General features: G+C 35.5%; 1 protein-coding gene across 1 annotated transcript in view; it reads left to right on the plus strand.

Moving 5' to 3' along the window:
• The window catches only part of SPATA16 (spermatogenesis associated 16), a 222,489-nt gene extending 200,322 nt beyond the window's left edge, over positions 1-22,167 (plus strand). The window contains exon 10 of the mRNA XM_059388053.1: positions 21,958-22,167. Within this exon, the coding sequence (XP_059244036.1) occupies positions 21,958-22,080 (123 nt within the window). The 3' untranslated portion in view covers positions 22,081-22,167. The remainder of the gene's footprint in view (positions 1-21,957) is intronic.

A 22,167-nucleotide genomic window follows, 5' to 3' on the forward strand; every position in this document is an offset into this window, starting at 1 on the left:
GACACCAAAAAATTGAGATCATTCCCTGCATATTCTCATACAACAATGCTTTGAGACTGGAACTCAACCACAAGAAAAGTTTGGAAGGAATTCAAACACTTGGAAGCTAAAGACCACCATGCTTAAGAATGTTTGGATTAACCAGGAAATCAAAGAAGAACTTAAACAATTCATGGAAACCAATGAGAATGAAGACACTTCAGTCCAAAACCTATGAGATAGAGAAAAGGCGATCCTAAGGGGAAAATACATAGCTATTTAAGCCTCCCTCAGAAAAGCTGAATAATCCAGAATACACCAGCTCTCTTTACACCTTAAAGAACTAGAGAAATCAACAACAAATTAAGCCAACCCCATACACAAGAAGGGAAAAAATCAAGATTAGAGCAGAGATCAATGAGATAGAAACTAGAGATAGAGTAGAACACATCAACAAAACTAGAAGCTGGTTTTCTGAAAGAATCAATAAGATCGATAAGCTATTGGCCAAACTAATCCAAAAGAAAAAAGAGGACCACAATTAATAAAATTATGAATGAAAAGGGAAAGATCAGAAACAATCATCAGAAATTATTATCAACAGTTATATGCCAATAAGTTAAGCAATGTAGACAAAATGGATGCATTCCTGGAAACCGATAAACTTGGAAAACTGAATCAGGAAAAAATTGACAACCTGAATAGACCAATATCTAGTAAGGAGATTGAAGCAGTGATCAAAAACCTCCCAAAAAACAAGAGTCCAGGACCTGACAGATTCCCTGGAGAATTCTACCAAACATTCAAAGAAGAAATAATACCTATGCTCCTGAAACTGTTTCAAAAAATAGAAACAGAAGGAAAACTTCTTCCAGACTCTTTTTATGAAGCCAGCAGTACTCTGATCCCCAAACCAGGCAAAGACCCCACCAAAAAGGAGAATTTCAGACCAATATCCCTGATGAATATGGATGCTAAGATTTTCAACAAGATCCTAGCTAATAGGCTCCAACAGTACATTATTCATCATGACCAGATAGGATTTATTCCTGGGATGCAAGGATTCAACATTTGCAAATCAATCAATGTTATGGAACAAATCAATAAGAGAAGAGAGAAGAACCACATGGTCCTCTCAATTGATGCAGAAAAAGCATTTGACAAGATACAGCATCCACTCCTAATTAAAATGATTCAAAGTACAGGGATAGAGGGAACATTGCTCAACTTCATAAAATCTATCTATGAAAAACCCACAGCAAATATAATCCTCAATGGGAGAAGCTGACAGCCTTCCATTTGAGATCAGGAACACGACAATGATACCCACTCTCACCATTCTTGTTCAACATAGTACTAGAAGTCCTAGCAACAGCAATCAGACAACAAAAAGAAATAAAATGTATTCAGATTGACAATGAAGAAGTCAAACTCTCTCTCTTCACAGAAGACATGATACTTCATATATGAAAGACTCTGCCCCAAAAATACAACTCATACAGCAATTCAGTAATGTGGCAGGGTACAAAATCAATGTACAGAAATCAGTTGCTTTCTTATACATTAGCAATGAAAATATAGAAAGAGAGAATGGATTCCATTTACTATAGCACCAAGAACCATAAGATACCTGGGAATAAACCTAACCAAAGAGGCAAAGGATCAGTACTTGAAGAACTACAGAACACTCATGAAAGAAATTGAAGAAAACACAAAAAGATGGAAGAGCATTCCATGTTCATGGATCAGAAGAATAAACATTGTTAAAATGTCTATTGTGCCTAGAGCACTCTATACTTTCAATGCCATCCCGATCAAAATTCCACTGGCATTTTTCAAAGAGCTGGAACAAACGATCCTAAAATTTGAATGGAACCAGAAGAGAACCCGAATTGCTAAGGAAATGTTGAAAAAGAAAAACAAAACTGGGGGCATCATGTTGTCTGATTTCAAGCTTTACTCCAAAGCTGTGGTCACCAAGACAGCATGGTACTGACACAAAAACAGACACATAGACCAACAGAACAGAGTAGAGAGCCCAAATATGGACCCTCAACTCTATGGTCAAATAATCTTCGACCAGTGTAAAAAAGACAGTCTCTTCAATAAATGGTGCTGGGAAAATTGGACAGCTATGTGCAGAAGAATGAAACTCAACCATTCTCTTACACCATACACAAAGATAAATTCAAAATGGATAAAAGACCTCAACGTGAGGCAGGAATCTATCAAAATCCTAGAGGAGAACATAGGCAGTAACCTCTTTGTCACTGGCCACAACAACTTCTTTCAAGATATGTTTCCAAAGGCAAAGGAAACAAAAGCAAAAATGAACTTTGGGGACTTCATCAAGATCAAAAGCTTCTGCACAACAAAGGAAACAGTCAACAAAACAAAGAGGCAACGCACAGAATGGGAGAAGATATTTGCAAATGACACTACCGACAAAGGGCTGATAGCCAGGATTTTTAAAGAACTCCTCAAACTCAACACACACAAAACAGATAATTATGTCCAAAAATGGGCAGGAGACATGAACAGACACTTCTCCAATGAAGACATACAAATGGCTATCAGACACATGAAAAAATGTTAATCATTTTTAGCCATCAGGGAGATTCGAATTAAAACCACATTGAGATACCACCTTACACCAGTTAGAATGGCCAAAATTAACAAGACAGTAAACAAGAAATGTTGGAGAGGATATGGAGAAAGGGGAACCCTCTTATACTGTTGGTGGGAATGCAAGTTGGTGCAGCCCCTTTGGAAAACTGTGTGGAGATTCCTTAAGAAATTAAAAATAGAGCTTCCCTATGACCCTGCAATTGCACTACTGGCTATTTACCCCAAAGATACAGATGTAGTGAAAAGAAGGGCCATCTGTACCCCAATGTTCATAGCAGCAATAGCCACAGTCACCAAAGTGTGGAAAGAACCAAGATGCCCTTCAATGGACGAATGGATAAAGAAGATTTGGTCCATATATACAACAGATAATTATGCCTCTATCAGAAAAGATGAATACCCAACTTTTGAATCAACATGGATGGGAATGGAAGAGATTATGCTGAGTGAAATAAGTCAAGCAGAGAGAGTCAATTATCATGCCGTTTTACTTACTTGTGGAGCATAAGGAATAACACAGAGGACATTGGGAGATAGAGAGGAGAAGGGAGTCAGGAGAAATCGGAGGGGAAGGCAAATCATGAGAGACTGTGAACTCTGAGAAATAAACTGAGGGTTTTGGAAGTTGTGGGGTGGGAAGGTTGGGTGAGCCTGGCGGTGGGTATTATGGAGGGCATATATTGCATGGAGCACAGGGTGTGGTTCATAAACAATTCTGGAACACTGAAAATTAAATAAAATTAATTTTTTTTAAAAAAGATATAAAGAAGAACCAAATAGTAATTTTAGAACCGAAAATACTGGAATTAAAAACAAAATTTAAAAAAAAAAAACAAACCTCAGTTGATATAAAGTTTGACAAGTATCTGAAATGTGGAGGGGAGAGGAGTAAAGAATGAGTTTAAAATTAAGTGACAATCATCTTAATATAGACTGCTATATGCAGAAGATGTCATATATAAACCGAATGGTAACCACAAATCAAAAAATTATAATAGATATGCAAAAATTAAAAGTAAGGATTTAAAATAAATCCAAGGGTAAAAAAAGAAAGGACCAAAAAAAAAATAATTTAAAGAAGAGAAATGATAACAAGCACCATAGAAATATAAATTATTGTAAGAAAATATTATGAAAAACTATATGCCAACAAATTAGACAACCTAGAGAAAACGGATAAATTCCTAGAAACATAAAACCTACCAAAACTGAAGCAGATAAAAATAGAAAATCTGAACAGACCAATCACCAGTAAGGAGATTAAATCCAAGAGTCCAAAAACTCCAAACAAACAAAATCCAGAACCAGACAGCTTCAAGGGGAATCTACCAAATATTTAAGGAAGAGTTAATACGTATTCTTCTCAAGATAGTCCAAAAAATAGAAGGAAAACTTCCAAATTCATTCTATGAAGCCAGTAGCACCCTGATACCAAGCCAATATCTCTCATTAACATAGATGCAAAAATCCTCAAAATACTAGCAAAGTTAATCCAACAATACATTAAAAAATCATTCACCATGATCAAGTGAGATTTATTCCTGAGATACAGGTGTGGTTCAATATTCATAAATCAACTTGATACATCACATCAATAAGAAAAAGACAAAAACCATATGATCATTTCAATAGATGCAGAAAAGAATTTGACAAAGTACAACATCCATTAATGATAAAAGCTCTCCACAAAGTAGGTTTGGGGCACCTGGGTGGCTCATCTGACTTTTGGTTTTTGTTCAGGTCATTATTTCCATATCATAAGATACGCCCCACATCAGGCTCCATGCTGAGTGTGAAGCCTGCTTAATATTCTCTCTCCCTCTGCCCCTCCCCCCAAACTTAATCTCTCTCTCACTCAAAAAAACGTAGGTTTAAGGGAACATACCTCAACATAATAAAGGCCATATGAAAAACCCAAAGCTGCCATCATCCTTAATGGGGAAAAATTGAGAGCTTTTCCCTTAAGATTAGGAAGACAAGGATGTCCACTGTCACTTTTATTCAACATGGTACTGAAAGTCCAAGACACAGCAACAAAAATACAATAAAAAGAAATAAAAGGCATCCAGATTGATAAGGAAGAAATAAAACTGTCACTATTTGCAGAGGTCATGATACTATATACAGAAAACCCTAAAGACTCTACCAAAAACTACTAGAACTGACAAATGAATCCAGTAAAATTACACGACACAAACTAAATGTGCAGAAATCTGTCAAATCTCTATACACTAATAATGAAGCAGCAGAAAGAGAAATTAAGAAAACAACCCCATTTATAATTGCACCAAAAAATAAGATGCCTGGGAATAAACCCAACCAAAGAGGTCAAAGACCTGTATTCTGAAAACTATAAAACATTGATGAAAGAAATTGGAGATGACACAAGAAATGGAAAGACATTCCATGCTCATGGATTGTAAGAACAAATATTGTTAAAATGTCTACACTATCCAGAGCAATCCATAGGTTTAATGTGATCCCTATGAAAATACCAACATTTTTTCATAGAGCTAGAACAAACTATCCTAAAATTTATATGGAACCACAAAAGACCACAAATAGCCAAAGCGATTTTGAAAAAAAAAAAAAAGCAAAGGTGGAAGCATCACAGCTCTGAACTTCAAGTTATATGACAAAGTGGCAGTAATCAAAACAATATAGTCCTGGCACTAAAATAGACACCTAGATCAATAGAACAGAATAGAAAACCCAAAATAAACACCTACTTTTATGGTCAATTAATCTTTGACAAAGCAGGAAAGAATATCCAATGAGAAAAAGACCATGTTTTCAACAAATGGTGTTGGGAAAACTGGACAGATACACGCAAAAGAAGGAAAATGGACCATTTTCTTACAACATACAAAAAATAAACTTAAAATGTATTAAAGACCTAAATGTGAGACCTGAAACCATAAAAATCCTAGATGAGAACAGAGGCAGTAATCTCTCTGACATTAGCCTTGGCAATATATTTCTAAAATGTGTCTCCTGAGGGAAGGGAAATAAAATCAAAAATAAATTATTGGGATACATACAACAAAAGTTTCTGCAGAGCAAAAGAAACAGTCAACAAAACTAAAAGGAAGCCTACTGAATGGGATAAGATATTTGCCAAGGACTTATCCGACAAAGGGTTAGTTTCCAAAATATATAAAGAACTGATACAACTCAATACCCCTCCCCCCAAAAATAATGCAGTTAAAAAATGGGCAGAAGGCATGAACAGGCATTTCTCCAAAGAAGACATCCAGATGACCAACAAACCATGAAAATATGCTCAACATCATTCATCATCAGGGAAATGCAAATAAAAACTACAATGGCATATCACCTCACACCTGTCAGTATGGCTAAAATTAAAAATAATAATAAATAAATAACAAGAGACAAGTGCTGGCAAGGATTTGGAGAAAAAAGAGCTCTTGTGCACTGTTGGTGGGAATGCAAACTGGTGCAGCCAGTATGGAAAATAGTATGGAGGTTCCTCAAAAAAAATAAAAACAGTACTACCCTACAATCTAGGAATAGGACTACTGGGTATTTATCCAGGAAAAAAGAATGATTCAAAGGAATACATGCACTCTGATGTTCATTGCAGCATTATTTATAATAATCAAACTGTGGAAGCAGCCCAAATGTTCATCAACTGATGAATGGATAAAGAAGAGGATGTGTGTGTGTGTGTGTGTGTGTGTGTGTGTTTGTGTGTGTACACACACTGTGGAATTTATTTGGCCATAAAAAGAATGAAATCTTTAAAAAAGAATGAGATCTTGCCATTTGCAACAACATTGATGAAGCTAGAGAGTATATCATTAAATGAAATAAGTCAGAGAAAGACAAATACCATATGATCTCAAGCATATGTGGAATTTAAGAAACAAATGAGCAAAAGTGGGGGTGGGTGGTGAGGAGAGAGAGATAAACCAAGAAACGGACCCTTAACTATAGAGAAGAAACTGATGGTTACCCAAGGGGAGTGAGTTGGAAGATGAGTGAAATAGGTGATAGGGATTAAGGAGTGCATTTGTATTGTTGAGCACTGGCTGATATATGGAATTGTTAAATCACTTTATTGTACAACTGACACTAATATAAAAGTGCATCATAACTATACTGGAATTATAATAAACACTTAAAAACTCAGTGGAGGGTCTCAATGACAGAATGGAGGGAACAGAGAAAAGAATCAATAAAATGAAGATAGGAAAATAAAAAAATAATCTAAACACCAATCGGCCCTAATAAAGTCTTGTGTCATGGGTCCTGCCTCTCTCTATCTCCTTGTACCTGCCTCGACTTCATATGGTGCTTCAAGGCATGCTGTGGACTTCCTCCAGGACTTACGAATAACATATTTCTCTATTTCAGTTTCCCTTGTGGTTTTTTGTTGAATGCATTCAGCTCATCATCCGGCACCCTGTGCTCTACTTAGTAAATGTTGACAAAGTCATATAACAGTCTTCCAGTTTTTCTCCCCCTTTTGTGGTTTGAATTGGGTGTTTTATATGACTCTATTTTCTCTCCTTTCTTAGCATATCAGTTATAATTTTTTTACCAGTTGTCTTAGAGTTTACAATATATATTTACAACTAATCCAAGTCTACTTTTTTTTTTTAAGATTTTATTTATTTGACACAGATCACAAGTAGGCAGAGATGCAGGCAGGGGAGGGTGTAGGAAGCAGCTTCCCTGCTGAAGAGAGCCCAATGTGGGGCTTGATCCAAAGACCCTGAGATCATGACTTGAGCCGAAGGCAGAGGTTTAACCCATTGAGCCTCCCAGACGCCCCCAAGTCTACTTTCAAATGGATACCACTACACAAGTAGTGTGAGTCCCTTATAATAAGAAAATAATCATTTTTTATCTCTGTATCATTGCTTTCATTCATTTTGTTTACGTATATAAGTAGCCATAAGTGTGTGTACAGACACACACACACACACACACACACATACACATAAGAGATGTACATAGGCAGGCATAATCAAATACACTGTTGCTTTATTGTTGCCCGTTGGCCAAGATAGACCAATTCTAGGCCATAAAACCCACCTTAAAATTTAAAATAATAGAAATCATACCATGTATGCTCTTAGGCCATGATGGAATTAGATTAGAATCAATAATAGGAAAATCTCAAAATACATAGAGGTTAAACAATATACATCTACATAATACTTGGGTCAAATAAGAAATCTCAAGGGAAATTTTAAAATATTTTAAACCAAATGAAAATAAAAATATAACCTACCAAATTTTTGTGCCATATTGATAGGAGTGCTTAGAGGGAGATTTGTAGCATTTGAATATACACATTAGAAAAGAAGATCTAAAAACAATAATCTTAGTTTCACCTTAAGAAACTAGGAAAAAAAGAGCAAATTAAGTCCAAAGTAAGCAGAAGAAAATAGATATTAAGAATTAGAGCAGAAGTCAGTGAACATGAAAATAGGAAATCAATAGAGAAAATCAACCAAACAAAACTGGTTCTTTGAAAAGATCAATAAAATCAATATGCCTCTAGCCAAGCTAACTAAGGAAAACAAAACAAAACAACACCGAAGACACAAATTACTAATAACCAGATATTAAAGAGGAGATACTATAGATCCCATGGAAATTAAAAGGACAAAAAAGGAATACTGTGAACAACTGCTATGCCCACAAATGTGATAACCTAGATGAAATGGTCAAATTCCTTGAAAGACACAATCTGCCAAAACTCACTCAAGAATAAATAGACAATCTGAATAGGTCTATCTATTAAGGAAATTAAATCCATAATTAATAACCTTCTAAATATATGTAGAGCAAATATTTAAATGGGGGAATATATGTAGTGAATTATAAATGGAGAAAGGTAAAGACATGTTAAAGTAAGGTCTCTACAATCCAATTGAACATAAAATAAAGAAAAAAGTAAACAAAATTATCAGTCTACTGGTGTCTGCATTTAACATTTGGAATGTATTTATATATACAAATATTTATATATAATTTTATAGTATATATTGAAATACATACTAATACTTAGAGCAACTACTAAAAATGCTATATAAAATGATAAAAAACACTAGTAAATTAAAATGGAATTCTTAAAAATGTCTCAGTATGCCTAGGAAGGTTTAAAAAAAATTAAAAAACCAAAGAGCAAAAAGAAAACAAAAAATAAAATGATAAAGCCTTACATAACAATAGTTATATTAAATATAAACAGTGTAAATATACCAACTAGAGGACATATTGACAAAATGAATTTAGATTCATGATTCAATAATATGCTGTCTACAAACTCATCAAACATAAGGGCATAGGCAGGCTGAAATTCAAAGGATGGAAAAAGGTATCACACAGATATTAATATAAGAAAAGTGGTAGTGGCTATATTAATACCAAAATTATTTCAGCGCAAAGAAAATTACTGGAGACTGAAAGAGAGATTATGTAATGATAAAAGGTTCAATCCACCAAGAAGACATTGCAATGTATATGCACCAAATGAGTCTGAAAAAGATGAAACAAAAGTTGGTAAGACTAAAAGGAAAAATTTAAAAATTTAAAATTTAAATTTAAAATTTAAAAATTTAAAAAGTCTGCGATTATAGTTGGAGATTTTAACTCCTCTCTCTCAACAATTGATAGAGCTACTAATAGGAAAGGCAGCAAATATATATATATATATATATATATATATATATATATATATCTCCATAACACCATCAAGCAAGAGTACCTAACCCACATTTATGGAACATCTATCCAACAAGAGCAGAATACACATTCTTTTCACGTGCCCCTGGAATATATACCAAAATAGACTATATCTTGGGCCAAAACAAACATCAACATTATTTTTAAAAACTGAAATCAAAAACAATGTTTTATGCAACTTCAATGGAACAAACATCAGAGAGATAACAGAAAATCTCTAAATACTATGATAATCCATGTATCAAAAAAATGTCTCAAGGAAAATTATAAGCTACATTGAACTGAAAGAAAATGAAAATACAAAATATCAAAATTTGGGGGACACAGCCAAAGCAGCACTGAAAAATGTATAACACTAAACCCAAAGAGTATAATAGAAAAAAATCTCAAATCAATTATTGAAGCCCCACCAAGGACATAAAAAAGAAAAGCAAAATAAACCAAAGCAAGCAGAAAGAAAACTAAAACTCCATGAAAATGAAAACAGAAACAAAATAGAGAAAATTGGTTAAACAAGACACTCATTCTTTAAACAGATCAACAAAATCTGAAGCTTGAATAGCACTAATGAAGAAAAAAAAGAGAAGACACAAATCACCAATATCAGAAATGGAATGGGATATCACTAAAGATACTGCAGACATCAAAAGAATAATAAGGGAATACAATTATCAACTCTACACATATAAATTTGTCACTTAGATGAAATGTACTAATTCCTCAAAAAACACAAACCAGCACAACTCACCCAATATGAAATAATTTCAATCATCCTATAACTATTAAGAAAATTTAATTCATAATTTAAAACTCCCAAAAAAGAAATCTCCAAGCCCAGTTGGTTTGATGTAAATTCCATATAATCTCTTCCAAAGAATACAAAAGGAAGAAATATTCCCAAATTCACATTATAAAGTTAATATTATCCTGATAACAAACAAGATAAAAACAGTACCAGAAAATGCAACTTAATATCCTTTATGATTATAGATGCAAAAATCCTTATAATCTTAACAAACAGAATTAAACAATATGTAAGAAGAATTATAAGCTATAACCAAGTGGAGTTCATTCCAGAAAGTCTGAATATTTGAAATTCAATGTAATCTTTCAAATTAACAGGAAACAAACAAATAAAAAATCACATGATCATATCAATTGATGCAGAAAAAGCAGTCAACAAAATTTAACACCTATTCATGATAAAAAAAAAAAGTCTCAGAAAATTAGGCATAAAAGAGATGCTAAACAGCATCTATAAAAATCCTATAGCTAAATTATACTTAATACTCAAAGACTGAAGGCATTCTCCCTAAGATCAGAAACAAGGCAAGAGTATCAGCTCTCACCACTCTTATTTAACATTCTACTAGATATTCAAGCCACCTCTGAAAGGCAAGAAAGGGTAACAAAAGGCATAGAGATCAGAAAAGAAGAAATAGAACTTCCCCTATTTGCAGATGGCATGATTGTCTACATAGAAAATCCCAAGTATCACTCTTTATTCAAAAGCTGACTAAGGATCGCCTGGATGGCTCAGTCATTAGGCATCTGCCTTCAGCTCAGGTCATGATCCCAGGGTCCTGGGATGGAGCCCCACATCGAGCCCCACATTGGGCTCCTTGCCTGGCAGGAAGCCTGCTTTCCCTCCCTCTTTCTCACTCTCCCACTCCCCCTCTCCCTCTTCTCCCACTCCCCTTGCTCATGTTCCTGCTCATACCAAAAGCATGATCCATAAAACTCTAACTGGCAAATTAGACTTGAAAATTAAAAACATTTGCTTTGTGAAAGATTCTGTTGCACAGGATGAAAAGTCAAGTTACAGTGCAAGAGAAAAATATTTGCAAACTACATATCCAACAAAGGATTAATATTTAGATTATATAAAGAACTCTCAAAATTCAACAGTTAAAAAGCAGTTAAGCCAATTTGAAAGTGGGCAAAAGACAGGAAAAGACATTTCACCAAAGAGGATGGCAAGTAAACACATTAAGAGATGTTGAACATCACTGGCCACTAGGGAAATGCAAATTAAAACCACATTGAGATAAATCATTGCACACCTATCAAAATAGCTAGAATAGAAAATAGTGGCAACACTAAATGCTGGCGAGGATCTCTCATATATTGCTGGTGGGGATATAAAATGGTACAGTCACTGTGGAAAACAATATGACAGTTTTGGGGAAATGAGGAGGTTAGGGTTTGTTTTTTTGTTTTTGTTTTTGTTTTTGTTTTTTAAGGAAGAGAAAGAGCATGTGTGTCAGGGGAAAGGGGCAGAGAGAGAGGGAGAGAGAGAACCTTAAGCAGGCTCAACACCCAGCACGGAGCCCGATGCAGGGCTTAATCTCGCCACCCTGAGATCATGACCTGAGTTAAATTGAGTTGAATGCTTAACTGACTGAGCCTCCCAGGCACCCTGACAGTTTTCTTTATAAAACTAGATATTCATCTTCCATATAACCTAGCAATTGTACTCCTTGCCATTTTTTCCAGAGAAACGAAGTCTTATGTTCACACAAAAACCTGTACACAATTGTCCATAGCAATTTAATCCATAAAAGCCAAAAATGAGAAGTCATCTGGTCACCCTTCAAAGGGTGAATCCTTAAACAAACTGTGGTACATGGGTTACTACTCAGCAATGAAAGGGACAACCTGCTGATACAACAACCTGAATAGGTCTCTAGAGAATTGTGAAATTCTATGTGTTTCCATGTATATGACTTTCTTAAAATTACAAAATTTTATAAATGGATAATACATTAGTTGTTGCCAGTGCTTCAGGGATGAGAAATCTGGAGAAAAATTGGTGTAGTTATAAAAGGACAACATGTGAGAGATCTGTGTGGTAATGGAGATGTTCTATGTCTTAACTCTATCAGTGTCAATATCCTGGCTGTGGTATTCTACAGTTTTGCAGGATGTTACCATTGGTGCAAACTGAGAGTACATAGGTTGTATTGCTTCTAACTCAGACGTGTGAATGCACACTTACCTCAAAATTAAAGTTTTAGGAAAATATATTTAAGTCTTCAGATAAATTATGCCATTATATATTGAAAAATAGGCTGCCTGGTGGCTCAGTTGGTTGAGTGACTGCCTTCTGCTCAGGTCATAATCCTGGAGTCTCGAGATAGAGTCCTGCGTTGGACTCCCTGCCTGGCTAGGGGTCTGCTCCTCCCTCTGACCTTCCTCCTCTCACACTCTCTCTCATTCTCTCTCTCTCTCAAATAAGTAATATCCTTTTTAAAATGTTGAAAAATATTTTTTTTAAAAAAACATGATACATGGTTTCCTGGACAAAGTCATAAGATTTTGTAATTATTCTTTAACTCTATACTAAACATGACAAAAAGTGTTATCATTAGGGGAGTTTTCAATCAAGAGCTGATAATATGGTTTAATACAAAGTTTTTTTGCACATATAATTTCTCAGGGGTGGGGGCCTCATATTTTCACAATGTACTTTTATGACGAAAATAAGGAATAAAATCCCAAATTCACGAAATAAAAAAGGAAAAATGTGGGGCTTGTCTGCTTGAATGCAGGCCAAAAGCTGAAGGAAATTGATATATTATGAATAACAGAAACAACTTCGTTTCAGAAACTAAGTTTATTTTCGAAATTAATTTCAAGCCTATTTGAAAACAACTGTCATTCCAATAAGAATTAAAATTCAAACCATTTTGGATGATAAATATTTAAAAGCATTTGGTCTGGAAACTAAATGGAACAGAGCAAAGAAACTAATGTTATCAAATTCACTGTGGTGGAGTGAAATGTCTGTTTTGCCGAGAGGATTTTGGTCCATACTGCTAATCTCTAGAAACACATTCTCCTTCTGTAACCACCATCATAGTCATATAAACATGATATTTATTCCTGAAGAATGTGATTCTTATTTCATCTACATTTTCTCTTCTTAATAATCATCTTTAAAAGCTTTACTTAAAAATCCTTTGAGCACCCAATTCCTAAGGCATGAACATATGCAAACAAACCCCTGTCAATATACCTAATCCCCTCTCCGTGATCCAGACTACAAGAAATCCGATAGGCAGTCCCAATTCAACTCTTCTTAGTGTAATTTACCCACGCTTTCACGTTTGAGGTCAACTTCCTCTCGCTGCCATTATTGGAAAGAAACTGCCGTGGTTCCCTTGGTACATACTAAACTGGGCAGGCTTAGTAAGGAGCATGAACCAGCAGGAAAAGTGAATTTTAGAAAAGTATCAGTCATGTTTGAGGGTAAAATTAGAACTTAACTGAGCTTCCATTAACTTTATGTCTCAGTTGTTGTATTAGTTTGCTAGGGCTACTATAAGGAAGTACCACAGACTGAGTGGCTTAAACAGCAGAAACTGATCATCTTGCAGTTCTGGAAGCTGGAAGTTCTAAGATCAAACTGTCACAGAGTTGGTTCCTTCTGAGAGTCATGAGGAAGAATCAGTTCCATGCCTCCCTAGCTTCCCGGGTTTGTTGGCAGTTTTATCATACCTTGGCTTATAGGAATATCACCCCAATCTCTGCCTTTGTTTTCACACGGCACTCTCCCTGTGTGTCTATCCAAATTTCTCCTTTTTATGAGAACACCAGTCATTTTGGATTAGGGCCCACGCTAATGACTTCATTTTAACTTGACTATCTGTAAATAAGGTCACATTCAGAAGTACTGAGAGTTAAGACTTCAACATATGGATTTTGAGAGAACACAATTCAACTCAATCCAGTATTGTTTGATTTTAATTGACTTGGGAAGGAAAGGGATCACCCAAATCTTCACAGTGACTCTCCTTCCCCTCTGAATGATCTGAATGACTCCCCTTTCAAAACGTTATCAGGCCAATGCTGTGTAGTCTCTTATTGTTATCTCTCACTAAATTTGCTCATGTTAAGCTTTTGGTTATTTCTTTCCTTATTTTGCCCCCATTCCTAACTATTGCCTTAAATTTCTGTTCCTTTCTTGGCAGTGCCTTTGGTCTCATGATAGCCCTCACACAATAAATGGAAGGCAGGAATGTTGCTTTCACCTTGGCTCATATGCCTTCAATTACCATGTGAAAATAGGTTGAATCTCTGTGCAAATGAAGGCACAGTCAACAACACAAAATGATGGAGAGTTCATGGTAATCCTTCACATGAAAGCTCTTAAATGAACAGAATGTCACCTGACCCAAGGGCATCCCTATACTTTCCACCTACATATAAGATACAAACCAATTTAAAGTAAAAGATTATTGGAGTAAATATTCAAGTACCTTTTAGCATGCCTACATTTAAAGTGATTATGAGTGGTTGTATGTGGGAAAACATATTATTTTTATCTAATAAAATGTTTCATTTTATCCTGAAATCCAGTAGAAAATTATAAGTTTTGATATGCTGAAAAAATATAAAATCATTAACTGAAAAGAAATATTTCAGTGCCAGTACATAATCTTGCACAGTTATAAGATGAAAAGGAAATGAATGTTCTGTGAACTACCTTCTGCTATTAAGCTAATCCATAATAGGGGCCCTGTGCATGCAAGATACAATTCTGATACATCTAGAGAAGAAAATATAGGTCTTTCAGATGTGATAATCTTATAAATGGGACACAGGGGAGGCTCAAGAGTCTCAGTATCTATGGGTGTTTATAGTAATTAGTTCAGTCCTTTCAGTATATAAAAAACTACAATAGAAGCTGTTAGATCCCTCTCATTTCCGCAGTGCTTTTCCATGTAGTACAGGCAAAATGCAATATGCCCTCCTTCCACGGAGCACATTTCTGTGGAATGAATCCTGGTCAAACTAAACATCATGGAATTAGTACTTTAAAGTTGGAATGAATTTTAAAAATTTATTGAGTCCAACCCCTGGCTTACACATGACTCACAAATATTTCATGCTCTCCAGAAGAGTCATCTAATGTTTGATTTCCAGTCTCCGTGATGGGGACGGAAATAAAAAATGAAAGTCCCTTTCATTTTTATACAGTAGTGAAAAGAACAGTTATACCTCATATCTATTCTTTCACTCGTTTGATTACTCATCCAGTTATTCATTGACTCAGCAAATATTTACTGAGAACCTACTATGAAGCCACCAGGCACTACACAATGTAACTGCTATAAAAATCTTCCTGGATGACTTAACCACTTATGAAGAACTTTTCACGAACATTAAGCCATTTAATCCTCACAAAAACCCTGTCAAGTAGAGAATGGTTATCATAATTAATTCACAATTTATATGAGAGATGAGAAAGTTAAAGGTCAGAAGTTAAGTCACATGACTAGCGGAAGACTCAAGAATCAAACTCTCTAATTGTACACAGCATTCTTTCCACTGTATTAGCTCACACAAAACAAATCCACCACCCCTTCCACATAACTACCTTGATATACTTGGACACCACAGACTCCTGTTATGATTGCAGGAGCTATCCAGATCCTTCAGCTTTTCTTCTTACAGTTTGGAATTAGATCCCTCACACATCCAGAACCAAGCATGTGATATGACCTGAGCAGAGAAGGGATAAAAGTATTAGTCTCCTTTGAAACAGATACATTTTACCTGAAAGGGTTTTTTTTAAAATATTTTTATAGAGATATAATTGACATATAACGTTATATTAGTTTCAAGTGTACAACATAATGATATTCATATATGTTGTGAAATGATCACTACAGTAAGTCTAATTAACATCCATTACCACACATACTTATAAGATTTTTTCCTTTTTTGTTTTGTTTTGCTTTAAAGATTTTATTTATTTGTCAGAGAGAGAGTGGGGAAGCACAATTAGGGGGAGTAGGAAGCAGAGAGAGAAGCAGGTTCCCCACCTGCAGGGAGCCCAACTCAGGACTCAATCCCTGGACCCTGGGATCATGACCTGAGCGAAAGGCACATGCTTAACCGACTGAAACACCCACGCACCCCACCTTCACCCAATCCTGCGAAGCGTCAGCATCCTTATTTGATTTAATTGACTTAGCCACCCAGGCATCCCTACAAGCTTTTTTTGGTGATGAGAACTTCTAAGATTGAATCTCTCATCAACTTTCAAATATACAGTACCATATTATTAACAGTAGACACCACGCTGTTCCTTACATCCCCACAACTTATTTACTTCATAACTGGAAGTTTGCATCTTTGACTGCTTTCATCTATTTTGCCCACCTCCCCCTATCCCCTGCACTTCTGGCAACCACCAGTCTGTTCTCTGTGTCTATGAACACGGTTGTCTTTCTCTGACTTATTTCACTTAGCATAACGCCTTCAAGTTCCATTCATGCTGTTGCAAATGACAAGATTTCTTTCTTTTTTCTGGCTGAATAATATTCATGTGTGTGTGTGTATGACATTTTCTTTATTCATGCATCCACCAAAGAACATGTAAGTTGCTTCTATGAGACAGACACATTGCTGTCTACAAGGAGACTGATTTCCAGGGAGGAAATCAGAGAATACTGTTGATTTATATTGAAGTTGCTACTAATACGTGCTATCAGAAACTCTTCTCTCCTCTCCTTTCTCTGCCCCCTCCTAATTCTGACTTTTTTATATAGTGGAATTTTGAGACCTGATCCCAAGACTTTAATGTGTGGCAACTACAATTAGTGTAGGTACTGAGCCAGGATCCCTGAGGCCAAAAACTGAGTGTCTATTAATGCTGTTTATCTTTTTTTTATTTTACTTCACTTCTGTATTTTTTTTTCATTTAGTTATCTTTTTTCTATTTACTGAACACATACTTCTAGATTCAAGTATTAATGTTACTATTAAATAATAGTGATTCAGACCTATGCAAATACTTCTCACAAATTAATTTAATCTTACTAGGATCCTGTGAAGCAATTGATAGAAAAGGAAACTTAGGTTTCAAAAAGTTAAATAAAATTGCACAAAGTCACACAACAAGAAAATGCTGGAGCTGGAATTCTAAACAGGTATACCTGACTTTGATCCAGTACCGTATCTCTGTACTAATCACCTTTTTACTCTGAATAACTGAAAACATTGTTTTTGTTTTTCTTTGCACTTTTTAACTGCTAGAATGCTTTTCACATGGTAGACTGCAAAATGGTAGGCTGTTAGTTTTTTTTTAATTTGGAGTTTTGATCAACCTGGCTTTTAGCCTAATACTAGGCTATTATTATAGGTCCATTTTTAATTAATTTCTTATTATGTGACCTTTTCTCCATTTCTTATATTTGTCACAAATCAAACTCACTTCTTTCCCCTAAAACTGTTCATCTAGTTGTATTTCTTATCTCACTAAAAATCATCATTATCTCAAGTTAGAACTTTCATAGTCATTCCAAATTTTGCACGCCTTCTTGTCCCAACACAGAATTTTTCATCAAGTCTATAGAGCTTTCTTCCTAAATATCCCTTAAGTTCTTGATTCAGGTCCTCATAATATTCTCCATATCCTATTATACTGGTCTCCTAATTGATTCACCTGCCTCCAGTTTCCCTGGCTACATTCCACTCCACATAATGGTACCAGATTTACTTTCTAACCACATGGCTAAATATATTTTCCATTCTTACAAGCTGACCCAAATCAATATTCCCAGCTGTATGTATCTCTATTCCCAGCCTCTTGATGCCCACATCTATGCTAGAAGAAACTTATCCTTATTAAATAGCCCATGTTTTTTCACAACCTTGCTCTGATGGAATCCCCTTCCCTCTGTCTGGAATGCACTTCTTGTCCTGGCAAAGAGCCAGCTCCTATCTCCCCAATGTATGCCTGTGTTCCTTCGAGTAGAATTCACTGTTCTGACATTTTTGCCAATAGGAATTTTCATATATAATTCTTACAGAAGCAGTTATGCTTTATTGCAATCATTTTGTTTTTAAGCCTCTCCTGCATCAATTTGAGTTCCTCATAAACAAATATCTTGATATTTTTGCTTATCACCCTATTACAGTGCCAAGCACATAGTAAATGTTCGATAAATATTTGCATGAAAGAACACATGTGCTCCCTTTGAAATCTGAGCTGATTTAGAAATTTTCCTCTAATATAAGTTGGTCTGTTTAGTTACCTCCCCATTTCTCACTCAATTGGTATTTATTTGTTTTTGTACTGTCAAAATTTCAATTTGGAGATCTCCTATTGCTTCTCAGGCTGTCTTCTCTTTTAGAGTTGCATAGCTCTGAACTTCATTCTGAACTTCTTGAATCTACACGAAATCCTGACTGAGAGATTTTTGTGTATAAGATTTAAGAGTCCTGAGAAACTCATTGATAATAATTTCCTTACTCTTTGATGTGAATTATGACTGATGGCCATATGATAGGTGAGCATCTGCCCTCTCACTGAGACCTTCAGTCCCCTTGATCATCTGACATCCCAGAATTCTCTGCAAGCTCATTTGGTCTGATGTCCATAGCTCTGTAAAGCCAAGTCAGCACTGGCACATAGATACATTAAAAAAATGCCATCTTTCCATTTTACAAATGGGAAAATTAGACCCAGAATGACCAAGTAGACTATCTGATACAGTTAAGCAAGCAGATTCTGTACCGAAAAGAAAGTCTAATAAGGCCTCTGCTCCAAAAACTGGCTCATTTCCCTTCCTTACATGCTTACATATTTCTTTGTGTTTTATTTCCCTAAGGGCTTTATAGAAATTTCTATCGTTTGCAATCTGTTCTTCTTAGTTATATGAATCTATTTTCTCTTCAACTAGCATTTTTCTTTCCTTGACTTAAAAAAAGAAAATAAAGAACCAGTTTTACTAAAAACATGTTGCAGCTCTCCTACACTTCAAAAAGTATAGAAGCTAAAATTGACTTACTTTGCTGCATAGTGTGTCATTCATCTAATGGTGTAATCTAAGAGAATAACCTCTGATTTGAAAAATGTGAGGACTCATGTAAGATTGGACTAACTTAGATGCGATGTGAGTACAAGTCATGGAATTTTTTGGCTTGGTGTGTCCTTGGAAATTATCCAGGCGAACCCTTTCTTCACCAAAGATCAGTTAAGCTAAAGCTCAGAGAGGCTAAGTGACCGCTCTGGGGTCACAGATCAGGGTTATCAGTCTGGCCACAAGCAGAACTCAATACTCCTGACTCCTTCTTTACTCGGTGCCTTTTGTACCTTAGTCCGTTTTGAGTATGGAGATCACACCTGGTTAGTACCTTGCCTGGAGACTCTTAAAGCTAAACAATGATGACAGAATGATGGCATGTGAAAGTGATAGTTATTTAATTTGTAAGAGAAAAGAAAGCCTTCTGATGTGCTGCATACTAGGTATCATTGCGAATATGGAAAAACAATTTTGTTGCTGAATGTCTTCAGCTCTATTATCAGAGAGAAGAATTATGGAGGGTCTACCATATCCTAGATTCTGGGAATAGTGGAAAACATGTACCTCACTCCTGCCTTAGAGACCTTAAAACCCAGATGGGAAGACAGATATTAAAGAAATCACTATGAACAATTAAGTAAAAAAAAAAAAATTACAATTTGCAATGAGATGAATGGGCTGCTGTGGGAATATATATGTTACTGAGAGACCTAACCTGGTCTAGATTATAAAGGAAGATGTCCCTGAGGCACTGATGTGGAACCTGAAATCCAGAGGAAATTTAAGGGCTCCAGTGGGAGTATTCCATCGCATGGCCTATCATTAAGAAGATCAAGGGTGCTGAGAACACTGTGCTGCTGTGTTCAGATAACTGAAAGATGTACTACACACTGAGGCGAATGCAGTGATAGAGACAGAATTAGAGATGCAAGTGACACCAGATCAGTCAAAGGTGTGTGGGACATGTTAAGGGATTAGGAATCCATTTAGGTATTTTCAGCAAGGAATAATGTGACCAAACTTACGTTTAAAAAGATCATTCCAGTACCAGTAGGAGAATGGATTGAAAGAACAGCATGTAGACATGCTATGTAGGAGGTAAACACCCAGGCCAGGCTAAGACAGGTAAGTAGCATATACTCTAGACCTCCAGCTTAATTTAGCAGTACTCTCTGTCCCACCCAGACCTCCTGTGTTACTTCTTTGTCTTTTATAATGAAGGCAACCGAGTTAGTCGACACTGCTATTAATAAATATAATTTAAACAGGAGAAAAGACAGCAGCCACCTAATGGATATTTTAAAGCAATTATCATCGAAGAAGCTTTTTTTGTTGCATTAGGATTGTAATTTTAAATTGTATTTGGACTAATTGCAAACATTCTAATTGTAAAGAGCGTTGATTTAAATGATACATTTTCAGTGCGTAAATATGAGTGAGTCATCAACTCAACTATTGAAGTAATGGTAAAGTGCCATCCATTATGTCTGTTTTGATTGTGCTGTGTGTTAATTTTTTACTTACTATTTTGGTATAAGTTGGATAGTATCAATGTATGGAATATATAGAATAATTCACTGGCTTCATGACAATCCAAAAATATTCTGTCAAATTATTTTGACGACTACCACAATGATCAGACATCATAACAACGTGCTTTTGGAGAAATTTCCCTGAAGTGATTTTTAGGTTTTCAAAAAGAATTGTTTTCACATAAATAAATTATCTTATTTTTTTAAGGAAACCTACAGACAATTTACATCACCTGGTGTGATAAAAGATCCAAGCATAACATATAGATGAGTGCTACCATTTATTATTCTCTTTTTGACAATCTGAATTATCTTTTGGATATTACCCTGAATGATAAATCAAGTAATTTAAAAGTAGAACTCAAAATTGGAAAATTAGAATTTAAGTGCTTTTATCTTAAGTAGGTGATATGTTCATGTACCTTGAATAATAAGTGCTCTAGTTCTGAGCTAACTTTATGACAATGGGCTCTTCAGTGAGTGACATTAGGCTAATGCTATATGCAGGTGCTGGGAGTCAGAGCTAAGTATAAATTATTATATCTATGGACTTTCATGAGAACCCAACTCAGCATATATGCAAACTGTTTTATTCTACAGTTCTTTAGTAGGATAAAATAGTGACAAATAGTACAACATATTCAGCCATCACTGAATAATTATAAGTTTTCTTTGGTAGAAAGACTAATAGTTTATTTTTGTTTGTTTTATTTTTAAACAAAATATTTTGTTTTGTATATCATTATTTTATCTTATTCCCCTGGGGTGTGGCATTTTTTTAAGAAAATGTATTTCCCCAAAATTGTGTTTTGATTTAAAGGAGAAATGTTTCTTTGCTAAGACAATATGTAATACCATTTTTCTCCCAAGTTGGCCAGGGGCATACAAATGCTGGAAACTCTGGCTTTGACGGGGGTGTATTTGTTTGTTTCCATTGAAAAGGAATCGTTTTTCACCATTTCTTTCTTTTTGAAATCCCTGGTTTTACTGACCATCAAAGACAGTGGGTAATGATAGTTCCCACTTCAATAGCCAGGACATAGGACTGAGTGGTAAAGCAAACTCCTACGTGTCTGCTTCACGTTCCTGAAATAAGGGAACCCAACATGGAGACTGAAGGAGGCTTTTACGTTCAATCATTTCCAGCTCTGCTAATTCTGTCCCAACATGGACCTGCGTGTGCCTTTTCATTTTAAATAATTATTAATAATAATTAATTTCCTAATTACACAAAACCTGAAAAAAAAGAAAAAAAAACCCACAAATCTTATTTCTTCTAGGTTGGTCGAATTGAAGACTTTCTATACCAATTAGAGGACAGTTTCTTAAAAACTAAAAAACTGAGAACTGCCCGAAGGCAAAAAACAAAACTGAAGCGGCTTCAAACTGTGCAGCAAAACTAGGCACTGGGGAGCAGGTGCTGCCATGAAGAGGTCCCAGAGGAAGGGGCAGTGGTCTCCCACCCCCCTGAGGGTGACCAGTCCAGTAAC

This window comes from Mustela nigripes, chromosome 2 (genome assembly GCF_022355385.1).
Source record: "Mustela nigripes isolate SB6536 chromosome 2, MUSNIG.SB6536, whole genome shotgun sequence".
NCBI lineage: Eukaryota > Metazoa > Chordata > Mammalia > Carnivora > Mustelidae > Mustela > Mustela nigripes.